Source organism: Manihot esculenta, chromosome 1 (genome assembly GCF_001659605.2).
Source record: "Manihot esculenta cultivar AM560-2 chromosome 1, M.esculenta_v8, whole genome shotgun sequence".
NCBI lineage: Eukaryota > Viridiplantae > Streptophyta > Magnoliopsida > Malpighiales > Euphorbiaceae > Manihot > Manihot esculenta.
The window spans coordinates 33,514,129-33,538,019 of NC_035161.2; the positions used below are offsets into that span (position 1 = coordinate 33,514,129).

At 33.7% G+C, this 23,891-nt stretch overlaps 3 protein-coding genes and 1 long non-coding RNA gene across 4 annotated transcripts; 1 reads left to right on the forward strand and 3 right to left on the reverse strand.

The window, feature by feature from the left end:
- The first annotated feature begins 8,075 nt into the window (after nucleotides 1-8,075).
- LOC110601810 (GDP-mannose 4,6 dehydratase 1) lies at nucleotides 8,076-9,563 on the forward strand. The gene has a single exon (XM_021739136.2). The coding sequence runs from the start codon at nucleotides 8,246-8,248 to the stop codon at nucleotides 9,365-9,367; it is 1,122 nt and encodes a 373-aa protein (XP_021594828.1). The 5' UTR covers nucleotides 8,076-8,245; the 3' UTR covers nucleotides 9,368-9,563.
- A 3,474-nt stretch (nucleotides 9,564-13,037) lies between these two features.
- Nucleotides 13,038-15,818, reverse strand: LOC110603262 (peptidyl-prolyl cis-trans isomerase Pin1). Its single transcript, XM_021740982.2, has 2 exons — nucleotides 15,348-15,818; nucleotides 13,038-13,367 (listed from the first exon to the last, which is right to left on the reverse strand). Exons 1-2 carry the CDS (start codon nucleotides 15,580-15,582, stop codon nucleotides 13,243-13,245), a joined length of 360 nt encoding a protein of 119 aa, XP_021596674.1. The 5' UTR covers nucleotides 15,583-15,818; the 3' UTR covers nucleotides 13,038-13,242.
- Nucleotides 15,819-17,521: 1,703 nt separating this feature from the next.
- Nucleotides 17,522-18,430, reverse strand: LOC110609567 (auxin-responsive protein SAUR50). Its single transcript, XM_021749234.2, has one exon. The coding sequence runs from the start codon at nucleotides 18,380-18,382 to the stop codon at nucleotides 17,921-17,923; it is 462 nt and encodes a 153-aa protein (XP_021604926.1). The 5' UTR covers nucleotides 18,383-18,430; the 3' UTR covers nucleotides 17,522-17,920.
- Nucleotides 18,431-19,752: 1,322 nt separating this feature from the next.
- On the reverse strand, nucleotides 19,753-23,682 carry LOC110623679. The gene is made up of 2 exons (XR_002489314.2): nucleotides 20,559-23,682; nucleotides 19,753-20,466 (listed from the first exon to the last, which is right to left on the reverse strand). It is a non-coding gene; the product is annotated as an uncharacterized LOC110623679 (long non-coding RNA).
- Between the last annotated feature and the right edge of the window lie 209 nt (nucleotides 23,683-23,891).

A 23,891-nucleotide genomic window follows, 5' to 3' on the forward strand; every position in this document is an offset into this window, starting at 1 on the left:
ACAACACAAATAATTCACATCAAGATAGACTTGTCATCAGTAATCCCCTATAAATTTCAATAGTGTCCAGCCCACAATGGATACTCCTTAGGATTTTCTCTTAAACATAACATAATATAGTATAACATATTCATAGTGTCAGGGGTAGAATCGGTCTCAACTCGGACATTTTCTTACATAATGCTAGGGGTATAGAATGGGGCTCGACCTGAACTTCCGTATCTATCGTAACATATTATAACATGCTTAAGGGCTAGTAGGTCATCCAACATCCATCCACAATAATGATAAATTATGTAATCCATCATATTTGTGAATTTTAATGCAAAACAACCTAATCTATGTATATGGCATTCGTAACTTTTGAGCATGCATAAAACATTTTATTTCTTTAAAGTAGTAGTTCAGTTTAATTCTACTCACCTCTAGCTGACGCAAGCCTTGCTCTAAAACAACTGTCTCATTGTTGACCCCTACGATCTCCGATCCCAAGTCCGATCCTACATAAATGGACTTAAATAAGGGACTAAACATAACTTTTACAATATTTAAAATTACCCTAAGCAACCTCTATAAATATATAAGAAAGCATATAAAAAATATGGCAAGTTCGGCGGCCTAAAGTCTCCTTACAGATCTGAAGATCAAACATTTGGAGGCAGGTTAGGTGGCCAAAAGGCAGCCTTCGTAGGCAGATTCGACGACCGAGCTTGGGTTGCTCTGCAATACAAAATGTAATACCCGGCTAGATTCCGGCATCAGAATCCCTACCTTCCAACGAAATCTCCATTGGAATCTGGAATTCTGAAGATGCCAGAGGCTTCTAGAGGGGTAAAATGTATTTTCTAAAATGTTTTTACTGATTTCATGGTTTTAAATGAAAAGGAAATGAGTTTTGGAAAGAAAAGACCAATGAGGCATTTGCCAGGTTCGGCCGCCGAAAGTCAAGTTCGGCCGCCGAACATGGGAAGGCTTCGGGAGTGCTTTTGGCCTCCGAAAGTCTTGTTTGAACGAGCCAAGGTTCGGCCGCCGAACCTCAAGTTCGGCCGCCGAACATGCATGAGTTTAGGGGGCACGTTAGGCTGCCGAAGGTCTTTGACCAGGCCACCTATAAAAAGCCCTCAGATCGGAAATGGGCGAGTTTTCTCCTCCATTCTCCAGCTCAGGTGAGTTTTTGTCCTCCTTTGGCCATTTCCACGTTTTTCCTCATCTCCTTCATGTTTTCATGAGTTCCATGGTTATTTTGAAGAGTTTTCAAGCTTAGATCAAGTTTTGGGAGCTTGGAGCTTTTGGAGCTTGGATTCTCCACACCTCCAAGTTAGAGCTCGCACAAACCCTCGATCTTCAAGAGGTAAGTGTGGATCTATGTTTTCCTTTACGTTTCATGAAGTTTTAAGTAAGTTTATTGGAGTTTTAATGGGTAGATATGCATGTTTAGGTTTATGTGGGTTTTATGCCCAATGTATGTTATGTGATGCTCATGTATGTTTATATGATGCTATGTTGAATGTTTAGGCTAGGTTATGCATGTGGGAGAGTGTATGCATGAGTGGGAAAGAGCAAGTGAGATTATGGGTTATTTTGATGGTTTTGGCCTATGTGGGTCATAAGCTATCTATGTATGTTTTGATGTTGTTTTTGGAGTTTAATCAAGCTATTAAGCTCCTTTGTGCATGGTTAAGGGTTTATGCATGCTTTAGTGAGGTTGGGTGTTGTTTTGGGGTGTTTGGAAGGTTTGGGAGGCTTGAATGCATGAGAAGCTGAGTTCTGCCCTTCTGGGAAGAACTCAGGTTTGGCCGCCGAAGGTGGTTTCGGCCGCCGAACCTGCCTTTGGATGCATGGATTGGCCGCCTAACCTTGCCCCCGAAAGTTGAGTTTTGGCTTGAAAGCAGACTTTCAGCCGCCGAAGGTGATGTTCGGCCGCCGAAAGTGCCTGACTTTCGTCTCTGGAGAGGGACTTTCGGCCGCCGAAGGTGCCGCCGAAAGTGCCCGAGTTTCGTCTCTGGAGAGAGGGTTCGGCCGCCGAAGGTGCCGCCGAAAGTGCCCTGTAATACCCGGCTAGAGTCCGGCACCGGAATTCCTGTCGTCTGGTGGAATCCAGGATGTCGGAATCTTTAGAGGGTAAGATTTATGTTTTGTTGGTCATAAGCTAGTTTGGTCCCTCATTTGAGTTTATCTGTATCTATACAGACCAGATGAACCAGAGAGAGCAGCAGTGAGTACTGCTCCAAAGTTTTCAGAGCCTGCACAGTCAGTCAGTCCAGCTAGCCAGAGGTGAGTGGAACTAAACTTAATTCTTTTAATTGAAACATGGAATGTTTTTAGCATATCTCATGCATCATGATTATAGGGTGCTTGCATTAGAATCCACGAATATGGTGCATTGCATAACTATATTGTTGGTGTGGGTAAATGCTGAATGATCCAATAGTTCCAGACAGGAAGTCCAGGAGCCTTTGACTACGCCCTGGCAGGTATAGAGAGAAGTCTAGGAGCCTTTGACTACGCCCTGGCAGGTATAGAGAAGTCCAGGAGCCTTTGACTACGCCCTGGCAGGTATAGTAAGGTCCAGGAGCCTTTGACTACGCCCTGGCAATGGTAAGTACAGAGGTGTTATATACACATATACATATATCACAGGAAGACCAGGTGCTCGATTCTATGCCCTGGCACAGAGTTACTGGGACTATGTGGTGACAGGTTTACCTTTGATGTGGATTGTCTGTGATATGGTGCATTCCATGAGATCATATTTTACTGAGATGTTTTACTGTTCTACTCACTGGGCTATAGAGCTCATCCCACTCCCTTAACCCCAGTTTTGCAGGTTCAGTGTTCAGTGTACAGGGACAGTCCAGCAAAGTACAGAAAGAGTAAAGAGATTTGTAATAGCTTAGAGTGGACATGTAACTTTAAAGAGATGTAATAGTTGTGTTTAAAGTTGTGCTTGACTTAGTTATGTTGTGTTGTAAATCTTTTGTTATGTACATGATCTGTATATGTATATGTTTTACAAACCAGGCTTAACAGGTATGAGTAACCCATCTAGAGCAAGCTCTAGTCAAGGAGTACAGAGTACAGAGTACAGAGTACAGAGATAGTGCATGCACAGGTTAAGCCGTGGTTCAGTAAAGAGTTTTTATTTTCACAGAAAATGTATGATCATGTATGAGATTTACAGGTACACAGAGAGTATAGCAGGCTTGCTACGGGTTCTGGCGGCCTTAAGCCGACCTGAATCCTAGCGCCGGTGACGGTCCATTTTGGGGTCGTTACATGCCCTGTCCAGCCCTTTCATGATTGTTTTCTATGCATGTTTAAGTGATGTTTTAGGGGGTTTTTGGGCAGTTGTTTATGAGTTGTTTAGAGTGTGTTGGCACCTCATTCGAGTCCACCTGTGTAGGATCGGACCCGAGGGATCAAGGAGGCCATCAGTGTTAGCAGTTGCAGAGTCTGTTCAGCGTCTGCCAGAGGTGAGTAGAACTAAACTTAATCTTTATTTTATGAAATCAAATGCCTAAAGCATGCTCATGCATCATGTTTATATGTGTAATAGGTTGATTGCACTAGTTACACGAATATGAAGCATTGCATTAATTACTGTTGATGGAGATTGGACCAAGGATGACCCCACTAGCCCTAGAAATGTTGTGAGACCTGGCTGGGCCAGGCATACATATACAGTTGTTGTAAGACCTGGCCAGGCCAGGCATACGAAGGTTGTGAGACCCGGCCGGGCCGGGCATACTGAGACTGGAAGGGATGTTTTGGGGTTAGGTCCAATCCGTGATATGATATATTTGTGTTGTGACGCATTTCATGAAAGCATGTAATTAATGAACTGTTTTTTTTTTTTCTACTCACTGGGCTTTTTAGCTCACCCCTTTCCCCTAACCCCAGTTTTGCAAGTCAGAAGTAGTCCAGGAGGACGTCAAGGGTAAAAGTCTTGTAATAGCAATAGCTTAGTACTTTTAGTGTGGACATGTAATGTATTTTGAGATAATGATTTGTAAGAGAATGTAATGTAAAGTTAAGCAGAGTTATGTTTATGGATTAGTATTGTGCTTGACCCTAAGACTTGGTTAGTCCCTGTTTAATGCATGATGTATGTTATGGTTTAGATGCTGAGTTGTGTTGAACTAAACCGGTGGCATGTGTTGTTTACCACGCTATGGTAATTGATGAGAATCCTAGTAGAGGTCTTATGTTTGTGGTCTGATGCATGCACATGTTAGGTTCTAGTTCTTTGGATGTGATTCCGGCTTGATGTATGTTATGTTGACCCAGCTAGAGTTTTGAGGGCTCTAGTAAGGGGTTTTTTTTATGTTTTCAGTTATGTCGCATACAGGTCAAGCTCGGCATTTACACCAGATGTTTCTGTTTTTATGTTAAAGTTTTGATCATGTATGGGATTTCACCAGGTGGTAGGAGGTATGTTTGGCTTGCTACGGGTCCCGGCGGCCTTAAGCCGATCTGGATCCTAGCGCCAGTGGCGGTTCGGACCGTTACAGAGGGGTACCGGTTTCCGGGTCGTTACACAAAACCCAATTATGTCTCAACCCATAGCCACCAAAACACTTCCAAATTTATACACATAAGCTCAAAAACAATCATTTACCACTTAATGCACATAAGGAACACTTAAAACTTACCTAAACTTTATCGTGCATTAACAATACAAGAAAAAACTCATCCATTATCAAAACTAGAAACTTAAACTCTAAAACATAAAAACGATATTGCATGCATCTTCAAACAATAGAAACACTTATGGCTCTTTTAAAAATCTTCAAATAATAGAAACACTTATGCCTATTTTAAAACCTCCAACAACAGAAGAGAAGTAAGAATTAAACTTACCTCTTGGAGGAGACACCAAACAGCAACAAAGAAAAAATGTTGTGGAAGAATGAATGAGTTCCGAAAATTCCAAAAGCTAAAACTCAAAAAACAAACTCAATTTTTCAAAATAAAGGGTAAAACTCATGAGAAAACCGTCTAAAAGGAGGTTTTGTGAAGAAGAGGGGCAAGAGACTCACCTCTGCTCAAAATGGAAAAAAAGCTCTTCCCTTTTCAAGCAGAGCCTCTTTTATAGATGGCTGAAAAAACTATTTTCAGCGGTCGAACCGTAAAATATTTTTAAGACTCTTTTTATAACGCATCATAAAAAATTTTAAATTTATTTTATAAAAACTCAATTTACCATTTTTAAAGTTTTCAGTTTTGAGATTCCGGATTGCAATAGAAATTTCATTCGAAAGTTGAAATTCTGACACCAAAATTTAGCTGGATAGTATATCTAAATCCTAAAATACAGCAGTGAGTTATTGTTTTAAGATCTATTGAATAAAGAAAATCTAAATATTTATGTTAATTGATATTTATATATAAAATTTTAAATTTTAAATAATAAAATCAAAGTATTTCCAAATTTGTCACAATTATAATCAAAATAATTAAAATAAAATGAAAAGATTAATACTAAATTATAATATAATTCTTAAATTTTTGTTTGATTAATAAAATATATAGTTTTTTAATTTAAATTTTATATTAAAAATAAATTTATGTTACATTTATTATAGATAATTTTAAATATATTATACTGAATAAATATTTATTATAAATAAATTTGTATTATATAAAATATCAGATATAAATTTTATATATCAAAAGTATTTGATTAAATGCTTGTAGCTCATAATTTTGATATATAAAATATTATATTTCATATCAATAATATTAAATAAAATAAAATATTATGTATTTTAATTTATAAATTTTTTCATATTTTAAATTTTTATTAATTTATGATATTTATATAAAATGTTAACTTTATATATTCAATTTAATTATTTGGATTATAATTGTGACAAATAAAAAAATTTAGTTTTTTATTCTCTAAAATTTTAAATTTTAAGTATAAATATAAATTAATTTTTTATTTAATAGGTCTTAAAAATAATAATTTATGTGAATTTTTTTTGTTAAAATTGATTAAAATTAAAAAATTTGAGATAAATGTGAAAATATTGATTTTATTGTTGAAAATTTTAAAATTAAAATATAATTATGAAAATTTGTAAATTTTTAATATTTATTTATCAAATAGATATTTCTAAGAAATAAATGATTGGGGTGTTTAACTTGGATTAGTTTAAAAAAAGTATTAAACTTGGAAGTTTTCCAGAATTCAAGTAATTAGAGTAATAACTTTTAAAATTCTATTTTTTAAGCAACAATTTTTTTTTTCTCCATATTTTTCATTTATTAAAAAAGTAAAATGAAATCCAAAATTTTGAATATAAGTTTCCTTTATAGTGTTTATGTTGACATAGTATACAAAAATCAAATCCTATTTGTGTTTTTTATTTGCTAAGAAAATAAGGAAATTTTTGTTTATTTAGTTAATGAAAAAGTAAATCTCTATTATAAGATATGCCAAGAGGGAAAGAAATAATAAAGAGAGAGCAGGGGTTTCTCTCCTTGGCCAATAAAAATTGCAATAAATTATTTTTAAATAGATACAGGGACTTTTTATTTTCATAAAATTAAAAATTAAGTAGTTTAATTTTAGGGATATTGGATAAAAGAAGTTAAATTTTTATATATCAGATTTGTTGCCATTCTAATGACAGACAAAACATGAGATTTTGGCCATAAATTAATTTATTTTGAAATGGTCCATAAATTAATTTTAGAGGTAATTAATTGTGAAAAATTGACCTTTTCATGTGAGACTATAATAGAGAAAAATATAAAAATTTAATTTTTATTGTGTAATATTTCATGTATTTTTAGTGAAAATTATAAAAATTTATGTAAATATGATATGTGTTTTTAATCAAAATTAATTTTAAACATTAAATATAATTATAATAAAATTAAAAAGACTAAAATTTATTGTATACCATTAAGATAAAATATGATGCTATAATTGTGAAAAAAGTTTTAAAGAATTGGGCTTTCATATCCTATAGATCTTAATTTTATAATGTAAGTTACTATTGGTAAAATCCATGAAGGAATCCGTAAATGTTGAGAGAAATTACGACGCTCTCACCGACATGAGTTTCAGATGTAACCGCCTTTGTCTGGTGCAGACACTGAGCAAAGCGAAACCCCACCTTCTAATTCTATTACTAAATTGGCAGATAAACTAGCAAGTAACTTCACCCACACGGCCGCTCACCACCATTTACGCGTGTCATGCCCCAGATTTTCCCTACTACTTTAAGACGGCGTTAGATCCAATGCTTTAGTGTTTAATTTTAAGCTTTGTTAGGGAAAGAAAGACTTATGTAAATACTGTGCCTCATGTGATCTGTTTAAGCTTTGTTATATCATTTGAGATCTGAAGTTGGGCGTATTGGTTGGAATTGCGTTGCATGTTGAAACTGATTTAAGATTTTTCTTATACAACATGTATTTATTAAATGTGATTGGGATTTGAGATATAGAGATTCTAAATTGGGGTCTATTTAAATTTTTATTCATTTCGTTGATTCGATTCAATTTAAAATTTCAAGTGATTTGATTTTTTTTATTTTTAATTTTTCAAATTCAGATTGATTTGAAATGGAACAGTCTGAATGATAGTGAGTGAATAAAACAAAAAACTCGCAGCTGATTCTGCCAGATTGGTCCCATATCGCAAAATTTACTGACGCAAAGCCGCTGCAGTCTAGAATATTTGCATGGTGCAGTACCCAGTTTCCCTCAAATATACTCGACTTATAAAATATTTAAAAATAATAATAATAATAATTCTCACACTGTCCAAAACACTCAGGGGCCCAGTCTTTTTCCAAAACATCATCAAATTAAAATTGTTTTTGTCACAAATGAATTTTCAGTTACAAAATTCATGTAAATTTATTTTTGGCTGATTTAACATTTTATCTGAATGAGTATTTTATAAGAAAATATATTAAAATTTATTAAATTAATTAATTTAAAATATCTCTATAAACAAAATAATTTACTATATTTTAAATAAAATAAGAATAGAAAGTCCCGCAAAATATATATAGTGTGGATGACCGACGCTGCTAATTTTCTAATTTCCTCTTTCTTGTCTGGCATTGACCATAGTGACCTTAGCTGCCATCTCCAATCCCTCTATTAAACCCCTACTCCCTCCATTACCCAAAAGCGCCTACTCTGATCTGCCAATTTCCTCTATCAAATCCTTCTGCTACCCATTTCTCATCTCTCACTTCCAGATCGAGCCGCCCAAGTTTCAATGGCAACAGACAACGGCGCACCCAGATCTGGATCTGCCACCCCCACCGTCAATGGCGACGCTGAAGCCCCACAAAAGCCCAGAGTAGCTCTGATCACTGGCATAACCGGCCAAGACGGCTCCTACTTAACGGAATTTCTCCTCAACAAAGGTTATGAGGTTCATGGGTTGATTCGTCGTTCGTCTAACTTCAACACCCAGCGCATCAATCACATCTATATCGATCCTCACAATTCCCACAAGGCTCGTATGAAGCTACACTATGCTGATCTCAGTGACGCCTCTTCTCTTCGCCGCTGGCTAGATACCATTCTTCCCGACGAGGTTTATAATCTCGCTGCTCAATCCCATGTCGCTGTTTCTTTCGAAATTCCTGATTATACTGCTGATGTGGTAGCCACCGGTGCTCTCCGTCTCCTTGAAGCCGTAAGATCTCATATCGCTGCCACGGGAAGAAGTCATATCCGTTATTATCAGGCTGGATCGTCGGAAATGTTTGGATCCACTCCACCTCCCCAATCTGAAACCACTCCATTCCACCCCAGATCTCCATACGCAGCGTCCAAATGCGCGGCGCATTGGTACACAGTTAACTACCGGGAGGCTTATGGGTTGTTTGCATGTAACGGGATCTTGTTCAACCACGAATCTCCAAGGCGTGGAGAGAATTTTGTGACCAGGAAGATTACTAGAGCTGTTGGGAGGATTAAAACCGGATTGCAGAGCAAACTATTTCTGGGTAATTTGCAGGCGTCAAGGGACTGGGGATTCGCTGGGGATTACGTAGAAGCCATGTGGATGATGCTGCAGCAAGAAAAGGCAGATGATTACGTAGTGGCGACGGAGGAGTCGCATACGGTGGAGGAATTCTTGGGGGTGGCATTTGGATATGTGGGTTTGAACTGGAAGGATCATGTAGTGATTGACAAAAGGTATTTCAGGCCGGCAGAGGTGGATAATTTGAAAGGGGATTCAAACAAGGCAAGGAAATTGCTGGGATGGAAACCAAAGGTGGGGTTTGAGCAGCTGGTGAAGATGATGGTGGATGAAGACATTGAACTTGCTAAGAGGGAGAAAGTGCTCGTTGATGCTGGTTATATGGATGCCCAGCAACAGCCTTGATTAGACTTGTGTTGTTGGCTGCTTCTACTGATTCAGATCAAATCAGATAGCTGATTGAGTTTATCCAGTATATTAATTATGTCACCATAGATTTGAGCCATTTAGATAACTCCCTTATGTTTTAAGGAGGATACTTAATTTATATTTTTAAGTGTTTTTTAGTCTAAAATAAAAGAAAAAAAATTGTTTATGTTCATTTGTGTTCTATTATCTGAAACTCTGTAATCTTATTTAGTTGGAAGGAAAAAATTCTGGGATTTATTAATATGAGTGGAAGTGTATATATATATAATAATTAAAAATAATGGAGAGAGAAATCCTTATAATTCTAAAAATAATCCCAATGTCCAACACTTTTGTTACCCTAGTTTCATCTCCCAAAATTTTACTTCCTTGTTACTCTAGTTTCAGGTTTCAAAAATTTACTTTCCCCATCTTTTTCTCACTGCATCGAAAATTATAAATACAATAAATTGAAAATCCATATATTAATCAAGCTAAAGCACAACCATCTTCTTTTCACTTTCATATCCATCAAAATCTTTGCCTTCTTAATCTTTTTTGTCACTCTCAATCTGCTCATATTTTAGGTATAAGTTTGGATCAGTTCTAACCTCTTAGTATCTTTAATAAATTCTGTTCTTTTCAATCACATTTATTATGATTTTGTTGGTATCAACAGTTCCACTTACTAGCTTTCTTTCCATTCTCTAATGAAGCAATTGAAACTTTACAAAGTGCATGGTGAAGCAAAGGGGTTATTGAAATAGCAAAAATCATTTACAAGGTGCATGATGAAACGAAGGGCAATGGTTTAGAATTGAAGACGAGTTGGGTTTGTGACGAATCAAATAAATTGCATCAGAAGATTCCAGATGAACTCCTAGAGAAAGCCAAGGCTGCTGCCAAGGCTGCACTTGAGGAAATGGATACTGATTAAAGCTAATAATCTCATATTTCCCTACTCTGAATTGAGTGGAAATTATTTTATTCATACTTTTCATGATAGAAATGCAAAGAACTCTTTTTCATAAAAAAGCAAACTTCAGTGAATTACACTCGACGATTGTTGTTTATCGCCAGTCAATTATAGGTGCCGTGAGTTTATAGTGATATTGGGCCACAATATTGAGAGATTGAGTGAAATGAGGAGGGTGAAATCAATTTATTAGGTTTAGGGATTTTAAAGTTCCATCTTCACAGAGGGGTTGAAAATACTCAATTCTGTATCATAATTTATTTATTTTTTTATAATATAAAAATATAAAACTAATTATTATAATTTTATTTTATTTTATTTTTAAAAAATGTATTAAATATCTTTTAATATTTAAAAAAATTTAATATTTTTTAATAAATACTATTAAAAAAGAATAAAAAAATATTTCTTAATATATATATATATATATATATATATATAAATAATAAGACAAAAAGAGTAATTATATTATATATATTATTATATAAATTCATTATTATATTATGGTAGTTACTTTTTTTATATTTTTTGAGAATTAACTTATTAATATAAAATATTTTTACAATTACTCAAATAGAAAGGTTAATTTTCTCATGAAATGACCGTTTTATCCGTTAAAATAAATTTTTGTAATTAACTTATTAATATTAAAATTGAAATTTTAATGTTTTAGCTTAAACTCATTAACTGAAATACAGTTATTCGTTAAATTGCAGTTGCTCGGTCACTAGATTTGACTTTGAATGATGTCGCTATTGGATTAAGAATGGGGGCGACCTAGTTTTTTAGGTTATAATTGAAAATCAATAGACGATTCTCAAAGGTTAGGGATTATATTCTAAACTTAATAAATTTTCATTTTATTTTAATTGATTTTTAATTTAGTTTTTGCTCAATTTAATTCAATTTAATTAAACTTAACTTTCTAATAATTTTTAGAAAAATTACTATTTAATAATTAATTTTTTGATTTTAAAAAAATATATTAAAATATTTATAAATTTTTTAAAAAAATTATTAATTAACTCATCTATTAAATTTAATCATAGAAAAATTTAGATATTTTCAACCTAAATAAACTAATTAGTAAATATTTTTTTAAATTTAAATGAACTAATAAATTTGTATATTATAATAATTAGATAATAAATTATATAATGATTAAAAATTAACAGAATAATTAATTAGTATATTTTTAAAAATATAGAAATATTTTTAAAAATATAGAAATATTTTAGTATATTTTTTAAAATTAAAAAAAATAATTAATGAGTTTCTCCCTATAATACATAAATTAAATAATAAAATTCTCAAATTTTTTCTATATAAAACATGAAAATAATTAAAAAGGAAATATTAATTTTACCAAATAAGTTGTATGAACTGGGTTACACTAGAGGTGTGGAGTTTTCAGTTATGGAAAAATCCAGGAAAAGCAAGGAAAGCACTGGCCTAGGTTGCAGTGTACAAAGACAGATATTAGCGTTTCAATTATTTGGAAAACAAAACAGGCGAGCCACCGACAGCACCACACATCTTCACCTCAATTTGGAAATCAAGAATACGGACTGAAATATAAGAAGGTAATTTATAAATTTTATATACAGTAATACATATTTTTATGAAGTAATTATTTTGTTAAATTATATTGAATTGGTAAAAAAATAAAATTTGTACTATATTTTTTCATCAATAATTCAATTATTTATTAATCCTACTGTCATTTTTTAAACAAAAAAAATTATATTTCAATATATTATAATTTTAAATATTTATAATATTTGATCTATTTAATTAGTATTAAAATAGATTAATTAACATTTCTTTGAAAAAAAAAATAAAAAAATTGATTTCATAAAATATAATGTATATCAAGTAGTGAATCTTTTGCAAATTTAGAGATTTGATAATAATGATCTGATTTATATTTTTCACTCTTGACCTCTTGACATTATGATCAATTTGAGCTTTTACATATATATTTTTTTAAAATTGAAATCTAGATAAATAGTGAATTTAGCACTTTAAAATTAACTTGGCCAGAGCGTTATTTATGCAAAAAAGACCTTATTTTTGCTAAATTCAAGAATCTGATTTTCATTTTTTGTAAATAAAAAGAAAGAGGAGAATTTTTATGTATCCTTGCCATTTTCTACATTTTTCTTCATTTTCTTATTGATATTCTCTCCCCATTGTTTAATCTCTTTCCAAATATAGCGCCCTTCTGATTTGAGTCGTCCAATCCGAGTCTACTTGAGAAAGAGAGAGAGAGGCATGATAGCCAAGCTGTGTATCATCTAAAGCCGTGTTTGATTTTTAATACTTCAGCACACCCATTCGAGTTTTTCGAACACATTAAAGATGGATTTTGGGTTCAAAATTAGTGCAGATGCTGATTCCATTCTAGTTTAAGGCAGAGCATCAAAATTGGAAACGCTTAATTGCACCCATAAAGTATTTGTAGTCAATCCCATCCTCTAATCATTAACATATACAAAGGAAAATTCCATGAATCTCGTGAACATCAAAACTGCCCAAGCTTAATTAACGGTGGAACTTGAGATCACGTTTACTACCTACACAAGTAAGCTCCCAGATGTTGAACTTCCTAAATTCGTGTCTCGCTACTAATAAAAAGCGTGATACAATTAAAAACTCGATATGAACAAAGCTTAAAATAAAATCCAATCGTCAGAAAAATTATCCCAAACCACTACCATATATTTTTAGAATAACGCGTTAATGAGTTAAAAATCTCACACGATAAGAACCCAAGAGGCAGCATCACAATATGGTGGTAACAGGAAATAAAATAAAGTAAAATAAAATCTTGACGTACTTGAATCTGTTTGCAAAGTATACCGAAAAATCATTCGGTACATTCAATACCCTATAATCAACCAGTTCTCATAATGATGTGCACCCCACTGTCGGTGTCCACGATGTCACTTATCTCACCAATCTTAAGAGCAAATGTTGCATCTTCAAAAGGCTTCTGCATCTGGCCTCGACCAAATGGCCCTGAGAAAATATTTACACACTGTTTAGATTGAAAAATTGAATTCCATTACCGTCGTAGAAAATCAAGATCATCCGAATCACATCATGGTTCAAAATACTTGCAGAAAGACATAAAAGATGAGAAGAGCTCAAGGAGGTCAGTGGCTAGAACTTTAGGCCTCAGCTAAGAGGTCAAACATTCATGGCACCAGGATGGGAGCCTCCCACCATGCAACTCGATCTTTATATTTAACAGAAAGAAGACGAAGAGGCACCCTCTCGATAAAGTACATGATTTTTATATTTCTTCCCCAGGTTGTCATTGCACATGCACAACCTCAATGAAACATAGCCTACGGGTGAGAGAAAAGTAATTCAGTCTATAAAAAGGAAAGTAAGTCACTCTGATTTAGTTCTTAGTTATTATAACTTTGATTTCTCATTTAAGGTTAATTTGCTGTTTAGGAATATCATATAACTTCTGTTATTCCAATTTAGGAAGAATTTTTCTTTTTCCAAAAAGGGCGTTATCATGTTAGAAAGTTTACTTTATTCCTATTTAGCACTGGTCTAGAATTTCCTAGATTGACATTCATATTTCTAAGGAGGAGGATTAGCAATTATATCTCTATATATACACATGTAACTCGAGTTCTTTACCTTTTAGGCTTTTGATAGTGGAAACTCCAGTATTTTGATTTGGTTTAAAGGCACAAATGCCTAAGAATCTGCTCTATCTATTTTCTCTCTCTTCTCCTTTTCTTTCTTTCATAATTATGCTACAGTAACACAGGTAGTGTTCACAGCTTCAAAACAGCCACAAATTGGTTTCCTAACCTCAATATTCCTTTCTCCTTTAATTCTAACCCCATAACTCCTCAATTAATTGATACTTGCCAACCATAAAAGCACCGGAAATCAACAAGGCTGGTTGCTGAATCTATCCTCCATCAAAATGGCTGAGGGGCAATTGAGGTAGTTGGACCAGCTAGGCTAGAAAATCTACAACTCTGGCTAATTTGGGAACAGCTTACAAATTTTTAATTTGAAATAACAATTTTCCATCTTCCATCAAAATGGCAGAGGGGCAATAGCTGTTTTATTAAATTTGGAACATCTGACGAACCAGGACAATCAAGAATCAGATTACCTTAAGATACTAATTCCACAAAGAAAAACTCAAGAAATATGTATAGCATCTCACACAAATGCGTGTCATATTAATAGCAATATCAAAGCAAGTTTGCAGACCCTTATGTTCAAAAGAAAGGGAAGGAAAAAAGTGAGAGGAACTTAGAGAATTATATTACCGAATCATACCCTTCGAATGTGAGTATCACAAAGTAAACTACTGTTTACCATTGATTAAACTAATCTTTATATCAAGTTAATTCGTGCTAGGGTATCCATGGATGCAATGAGTTGCATCCGTTGCAAGTTAATGTGTTCATTGCAATTTCATGGATGCACTCCACAAATTGCAAACTATTTCGGCTCATTCAACTCTTGCACAAGAATAACCCATTGAATGTTCATTCAGAAGCTCAATTTGCACCTTGAAAATATTTCCAGAGTTAATAATCTAAGAGACCAAATTGGAGCTAAGCATTATATTCACCGATTTTTCTACCACATACACACTCAGAAAACCAACTACTTGTAACTGCATCACAGTAAACGAGCCATTGATCCTATGCCACTTCATCACAGAACCAAGGCTCAACTAAAAATAAAGCATTTCGTGCAAACTAAAAAGCAAATATCCTGAATTGAAAATTGAAACAACAATACCTAGGCAACAACATATAACTCTAACTCTAACTCTAACTCTAACTGAAGAAATCAAACCCTTCATCCTGCGGTAGTGTAAAAAATCCAAATAAGTAGCACAACTATGTAAAATTAAAGCTAAATATGCAGATCTCGAAACTAATAATTCTGGGAAGACTTAACTCTAACGCAAAATAAGAGAAGCAAAGGGATGGGAGAAAAAAAACTAACCGAGATCGCCACCGCGCTTGGCGGAGCTGCAATCGGAGAAGCGAGAGGCGATGTCCTCGAACTTAGCCTTGCCAGAAATGATGTCGTTACGGAAGAGTTGAAGCTGAGAGACAGCGGAGTCTCTAGTGGTGTTCCTGATAACGAGACCTTCCGGATCCTTCCAGGACGCCTTCCTTCGAGAGCCTTCATGCTTTATAAGTATGTGAGATGCCCTGACCTGATTGGCTGTCGCCATTTTCTTCCTCTTCTTGCTTTTTTCTTTGTCTCTTTCTCTTTCTGTGGATCGATCAACAGAGGAGATCAAATCTTTCTCTTTCTTTCTATCGGACTCTATTTTAACAGATCTCGTTTTGTGCTCTCTTCGGGAACCCAACTGAAGCAGCTATGGACGGTGCGTTTATGCGTCAGGCCTTCTTCTTATCAGATTAATAGCTCCGATCAGAAGATGACAATTGCCACGTGGCATACTGTAGTTAGATCTTTACATCAAATAGATATTTATAGTGCACCAGTGGGTTTAGGTTTTAGCAAAATAAAATATCTGGTAAAACAAAACCATATTTAATAAATTTGAGCGTACATATTTATTTTTCTTTTCAATTTAAATGAGACACTTTTAGTTATTGAAAAAATATTCATTTTAATTCTATTGTATTAATAAATATATCTAAATAAATTTAAAAAATTTTAAAATTTACTTTTCCATTCCTCAGTTTTCAATTAAAAGAAAATTCTAAATCGCCTTAGTAGCTTTTCCTGAGCTACTCCTTCAGCTAGGGTGCTCACACAACACCAAGAGGGCTGATGCTGCATTCTTGCATTAGAACTCGATTCACAAGATAGCCCATGTAATGAATTGAAATACTTGATTCACACAATAGCAAGAATGCCTGCAGCAAGTGGAAGAAACTCACTAATGCATCTGCAATGGGTTATGGGTCCTTTCTCCCCTGACACACTCGTTTTAGTACATCTGCATTTTAATCTGGGCCTCCGCCTCGTAAGTCGTCCAAAGTGCAACGTGGATGCCAAAGTCCACTGTTCAAAAGACATTCTCAGTTCATATGCAATTTAAATCATTTTCCATCCACAGATCCATGGAGATATGCACACCCAAGTAAAGAAATGTGTTACTAATTTCAAAATCAGCTTCACTTCAGCACTGCGCTCATGTTACTGACTAAGTCAGCAAGAAGATCTTACATGGATCAAATGAAAATTTCAAAATCTTTTCTGGGGTGATGTCGAGAACAATCCCAGGTCCTAAATTTGGATCACTACGTACAGACAACATGAGATGGAAGCATGAAGGGAAAACAGAATAATCTAATTTAGCAGTCAAAGAAATCCGAAGGAGAAAAATTAAAATATGGGTAATACCTCACATCATTATTTATACCCATTAGGATCCAGCAGATATCAATTATAATTAAAAACCTGAACTAAATTGTTCATAGTTCTCAATGGAATTTTCAATTGATTTGATTTTTGATTTGATCTGTTTAATATTTATAAATAGTTGATTTATTTTTAGTACAAAACCAAAGAGAAGCGGAACCAATCTATTTATGCAAAATTTATGGGCCTTCTTTTCAATAAAACTAGAGGCTTCAGACAAATCTCAACCGTTGAGTTGTTGGACAATCGGGTATGGTCCGTACACGGTCCATAAAAGATAAAACATGCCAACTAATAAATAATAGAGCAGTTTTCTTTTATAGAAAATATTGTAGGCTAAACTTGATAGTTTCATTTTTCTTTTTCTTTTTTCTTTTTCTTTTAAATTAGTCAAATGGTCTAACCTCTAGAATTACCTACAATAAATAAAGAAATAATAAATGCATTGATTATTGACATTTGAATTTTTTTTAATTATTCACTTTTATAATAAATAATTATTATACCTCTATTTTATTTAAAAAAACTGAAACCGGTAAAAGAAATTTAAAATATGGAAATTAATGTCCACATTTTAATTTTTATTAAGGAAGGAAAAATATTACATAACTTTTTTTCAGTCTTAAGTATTTTTAATAATTTTTTTATGTTTCAGTAAAACAAATAGTGCCTGACTCTTAACCAATTTTTTTTATTATTATTACATAACGCCGATGAATAATTGTGAATTTCGATATCCTTTTATTCTTCGACAAAAAAGAAACAGACCCTTTTCTTTTCTCAGTAGTTGCACTTGCACCATTGGAAGCTTTTTGTATTTCAGCCCAGCGACATAGCAGAAAACCCTGCATCTCTGAAACTGCCAAGAACCTTAGCTCCACTGACAAGAAAGTGATACTATTCATGCACATCTAACCCTAGTTTGGTTCAAATGGATTATTAGGACTTAGAAATTTTAACTAGATTAAAGAAGCAAACTTTCCGGCACCAAGAGAAAATGGGTTTTTAACTTCAAAGGAAGTTAAGAAAAATGAAAATTTTAAATTATCCAGTGAGTTACCAACCGAACAAAGTCTAAGTGTTCAAAAACTATAAAATGCTGATGTGATAATTCTAAATCTCCTAAACGACCCTATATATCAAATATCTTTCTTCATTACTAGTCCCTCCATATCTTATCCGATCATCTCTGTGAGGGAGCGAAAAACAACTTCTTCGCAAGGAATTCTAAGACCCGTCGCATGTTGAAACCCAAATTCTTCTTCAGATCTTTGAAGCAAACTCTGAAACTCAGGGTGATCCAACCATGATATTGGAATAATATACCTGCTTCTATTCTCCCCAACATACACAGCGAAGTGACCTTTTGGTACATCATCAGGAAGCCCTTGTTGCTGATCATACCCTATTTTCTTCCCAAGACTTGAGCATCTCTTGAGCATTTGTTTGAGAGCTCCAGTTTGGCGGCCAGGCAACTTGTTGGGTTTTGTTATAGCCATAGATTTTGGTGGTGGGGGAAAGAGAGAGGAGAGGGGCAAGGAGAAGAGAAAAGACATGAAAGTGGTGATGGGGAAGAATGAGTTGAGAGGGTATTTATTATGGGCGGAGAGGGAGAAGAGAGTGGTGATGAAAGACATGTGGGGCAAAGAATAGACCAAGTGTGTTTTGATGGTGAGTGAGTACAATGGCAAACAGGCTGTAGCCCCATTGGGCTTATCCTACCTTGTTGCCTCCTCTAAAGACATCAAGCTCTTCTAACTCTTTTGTCTTTGACATTTCAAAATTAAACTAAAATTTTAGTTTTTATAAAAATTAAACTAATTTAATTTTAAATATAAATTGATTTGAATAAAATCAATCTCATTCAATTCCATCATTTAGGTATTTTAATGGATTTTTTATTTTTTATAATTTATTTTTATTTTTTAAAATTCAATTAAAATATTCCATTTAATTTTTCTATATTATAAAAAATAATATATTATTATTATTATTATTTATTAATTGATTCGATTTAATTTTATCAATTTTTTACGTAAAAATTAAATTAAAATTTTAAATTAATTTAATTTAATTAAATTTTATTTTTAATTTAAATTAAATACTCCTTACCAATTAAAATTTTAAATTAATTCAATTTAATCAGATTTTATTTTCAATTTAAATCAAATACTACTTACCACTACCTTTTATGCGTTTTTTTAATAAATTATTTTATCCATTCACATGAGCACTTATGTATATAATTTTATCATTTAAAAATTTTACTATGTACAATAATTTTATTATAATAATTAATAATAACAAATATTATTATATATAATCAATAATCAACGTAAAACATTTGTATTAAATAATTTATTTATATTATGAGTTTTTTAATTTGATTAATCTTTTTCCTAATATTTTTTGTTAAAAACATTATGTATAAACAAATATTCAACTTGAATTTAAATGTATAGTTTGAATATTTCTGTATATAATTAGCAATGTAATCATTCATTGTATATTTAAGAGAGATTTTATTCTATAAATTTATATGCAACTAATTTTTTTTAAGTTGTAGTAATGTAATATTATGGTCAAACCACACGATACACAGTGAAATGAAGTAATTCACAAAGAAATAAAAACAATATACTTGGATTTAAAATTTTAAATTAATTAATGAAGAGTAGAGACTTTCGGGGGTGGCTGGCTTTATCGAAGGACCGCCCACAGGGAAACTGATTATATTGAGATTGGCGGAGCATTTAAGTTTTCCAAACTTAAGGATAAGTAATCAATGCTATGGTCCCCTTTAATTATTTGAATAAATATCGTTTAGGGTCATATCAAAGAGACAGAGTTCTGGTAATTTTGTACAGGACTGGGAGAGTGGCGAGGCCAACCACATTTTGCTTTAGCCTCTTCATTTTTGTCTAACCAATTGAGGTGCTAATCCAACCGTTAACCATTCGAGTTTCAACTTTATATATATTCTCATAAAATTTAGAAAAAAGGAGTCTCAATTAACCAATTGTTACTGCTCCAATCTTCACACAACATGCTCCATTGTTTTATTCTTTACACTGATTCACAGTTGCAATTTTCTTGAACAAAGACTTCTATGAAAAAGATAAACAAAATGTAAAAGAAATAGCCACCCATTTCTTCATAGATTATACCAACCATATCCATATGCCCCATTTCCAAATTTGGCTAACCTGTCGCATAGTCAACTAGAAAGGACGCTCTCCTTAGAGCCAAATTTGGAAGGCAGCATTCATTCACTCCCTTAATTATGTTGGTACAATTAAAATGTAGAGTGATCTAAGAAACTCTTGTGAGTTGTTTGATGTTCACAAGTTTTCAGAAAAATCTGCAGGAGACAAGAGGGTAGGACTGCCCATGTGTCCCTGCCTAAACTAAATATCACAGCAATCAACACAGCCACATATAGGAAATAAAGCAAGCGGACACTTATTCCTCCTAAAACGGAGAACCACTAGTATATATCTTCCCCCTTTGCTGGGATGACACAAATTATTTCTCACGTAAGGCTAAGAAAGCTACCTTTGTGATCAATCTTCCCTGTCTTTGCTGTATATTGCTTTTGTTTTTCTTTCACACTCCACTGGACAGGCATCCCTGCAGTGCAATTCCAAAAACAGTGCATCATGTGGACCACCAGGCATCACATATCAGACACGAATTTACGTGGTTGCACTCAATTAATCCGCTGAAATTACAAGATATCAGCACAGGCAAAAGAGTCGGGCAGTCAGCTATCCATTTTCTGTGAAATAAAATAAGTAGGCAATTGAGACGTACAGATGGGAGGATGGCCATCATTTTCACTGAAGAAGCCAAAAAAAAGAAAACACTGATATCCGTCTGGTGGATGCAGACCCTCACCCTAGCAAATGATTAACCATGTGAAGGCAAAGTTGGGTTTGTCCTGAAAACACTTAAATAGGCACAAATCGACAAGGCAATCCAAAGTTATCCAAATCGCCCACCAGCTCTCTAATTTGGCAAGTCAGCCTTATCTTTTCATGTTAGCAAAGAGACCATCGGAATCTCCCCATATGAACTTTATAAACCCACGAACCAAGGGAATTGGCTATTAAAATTCATCCGCATGCATTGAACAGTATGCAAAACTTTCAGAAATCAACCATTATCGAGAGTATCTTGGAAATGAAAGAGAGGGGAGACTGTTGACCAGAAGAGATAAGCAAGCCATCATTATCCAAAAAACTTGCCTAAACCAAGTACAGGTGAATAACATATCAATTAGACGTCACTTAATTACATGGCACTTGGCAATTATCTATTAGATAGGTGTCATACGATTGGTAAAGGCAAGTGTTTCCAGGGTTATCCATGTAACAAGAGAAAAAGAGTACTTCTCTTCATAGTTCATACACACAATTCTATGGAAATGTCTTTCTCACTATTGAATCAAAATATAAATAAGAATGTATAACACCGCTTAATATAAATTTAACTAAAATGAAATGACGAAATAAATGTTAGTCCCACCTAGTGTTATTAAGCTGCTAGTAAGGTACTCGGATGAGGCAAGGTGCCATTGCCTTGCCTCGCCTGGACCAGGCAAGGCCCCCTTCACTGAGGCGCTCACTCAAGTGAAGAGAGGCACCAAGCGCCAAGAGCATGAAGCACTGCCTCTTTAACAATAGCCTTTTTTTCCCTTTCTTAAATGCGTTTTAAGCAAAATCCATAGTAACTCTTTTTGTAGATTCTAAAGCAGCCACAAGACAATCTCAAGCTCTCCTAAACACTCTCTCCCACTCCTAAGTTCCAACTTGCAAAAGGTCTCTCTCTCTCCACTTCTCCTTATTCTCTCTTTTTATTTTTCTTCTCTTCTCTTCTTCTAATTAATCTCTTCTCCCCTTCCCAACATGGCAGTATGTTAGCAAATAATGTAAGTTTTTTACAAGTTAGTCGTCCTATTTTCAAGAGTCATGTAGTTAGTGGTTTAGCTATATTCTTAGTGGTTAGACTTTGTTCTTAATAATTAATTCATGATGTAGATAGTGCAAGTTAGTGTTTACTTTTTTTGAATGGTAGGAGGGTATCCTCTATATTGCTTAATGGTTCCCTACTTTTAAGAGATGGTTATGTTTTCTTCTTGTATTTAAATGCAACAATTCAATAAAAAAATTATGAGAAAAATTACCAAAATTTTTTAGTATTTCAACTCAAGAAATTTTCAGGTTCTCTCTAAGTAGTCTGTTCTATTGCAACTACAAGTCGCAAAAAGAAAATTTCGTCCAAAAAATTTCAGGCAATAGGCCCATAATTCGATCCATTTCTAAGAACTCTAACATTTTATTATCAGAACTAAGGGGTTATGGGTGACTTAATCTAACAACAATTTGATCGAATTCTTACCTTATTCTTGAAAAACCAAGCTGCCAACAAGGCTCGCCAAGAAGAACTAAGTGCTAAATTGGAATCTCTTACTCGTGACATTACCAACTTTAACCCAACTTGTGACCGAGCGAAGCAGCCATTCTCGCTCATCCAAAGGCAATGGAGTAGTAGGATCAGCAGGTACAGATAGACAATGGTATGATTATTTCAAAATTCACCAAATTAGATTTTTCTCGTTTCAATGATCAAGAAGATGGCTGAGTAGGTGTGAGCTCGACACCAACAAACTTATGTAGAAGAAAAGGTCAATCTAGCTTCTTTCCATTTAGAAGGTACAACTCAATTGTGGTTCTTGCAGTTTATCTCAGATATTTCTAACTTGAGTTGGGAAGAGTTCAAGCACCAATTTCCGTTTTGGGCCACCGATCTGTAGTAACAAATTGGAGGAGCTAGCAAAATTAAAGCAGGCAAGAATAATTGCTGACTACCAAACCCAATTTGAGGTTCCCAATTTGAGGTTATTGTCTCTCGAACAGGAAACTTCATCTAGAATAAAAAAATACAACTTTATCTCAGTGAGTTATAAGAATACATTGATGTGGAGGTGGAACTTCATTGACCAACAGAACTAGTCACTGCTATGAGCATGTCAAGACTCTACGAACGGAAAAACTGGTTCATATGTGTTGCAAGTCCTTCAACCAATCATTCATCTCAATAAAGAAGCAAAATGTACCCAAATCATTAAGTACTTGAACCGCAATGAGACAAAGGAACGGAGAAAAAGATGTTGTTTTAACTGTGATGAATCCTTTATTCAAGGACAACAGTGCAAGAAATTATTCTGACTGAATTTAGCAGATGACGACCTAGAAAATGTGGTTCAATGAGACAGAGGAACGGCGAAAAAGACTTTGTTTTAACTGTGATGAACCCTTTATTCAAGGACATCAGTGCAAGAAATTATTCTGACTGAATTTAGCAGATGACGACCTAGAAAATGTCGCAATGGACCAACTACTGGCTGAATAATTCCTAGAAATTTTCTGAGTTTGCGCTTGAGGAGAAGAGAGTAATGTTAGCAAATAATGCAAGTTAGTTTTTTACAAGTTAGTTATCAACATTTTCAAGAGTCATGTAGTTAGTGGTTTAGTCATGTACTTAGTGGTTAATCCATAATATAGATAGTGCAAGTTAATTTTTATTTTTTTTTTAGTGATAGGAGGATAATCTTCCATGTTGCTTAATGGTTTCCTGTTTTTAGGAGATGGTTATATCTTCCTCTTGTATTTAAGTGCAACAATTTAATAAAAAAATATAATTTTGGATTACTTCAATTCAAGAGATTTTCAAGTTCTCTAAAAAAACTATTTCATTGCAAACATAGATCGCAAAAAAATAAATTTCATCCCAAAAAATTCGGGCAATAGATCCATAACTCGATCTATTTTTAAGAACTCTAACACAACATCTGTAACTTTCTTTTCTTTTTAAATAATTGTATTATTTTTGTTGATTTTTTTTAACAGGTGCTGTATTTTATTGCTTTTTAATTTTTATTTCTTTATAATTACAATTACTATAGTTTTATGTCTTTTAATTCTTTTGTTCATTACTTTTTAATTTAATTTTGTTTTCATTAGTATTTTTTTTTATTACTTATAAAACCAAGTATAATAGATTTATGTTAGAGTGCATGTGTGCACGTTATCTATATAAATATATATGTGTATATATATATATATATATTGGCTATGGCGCATC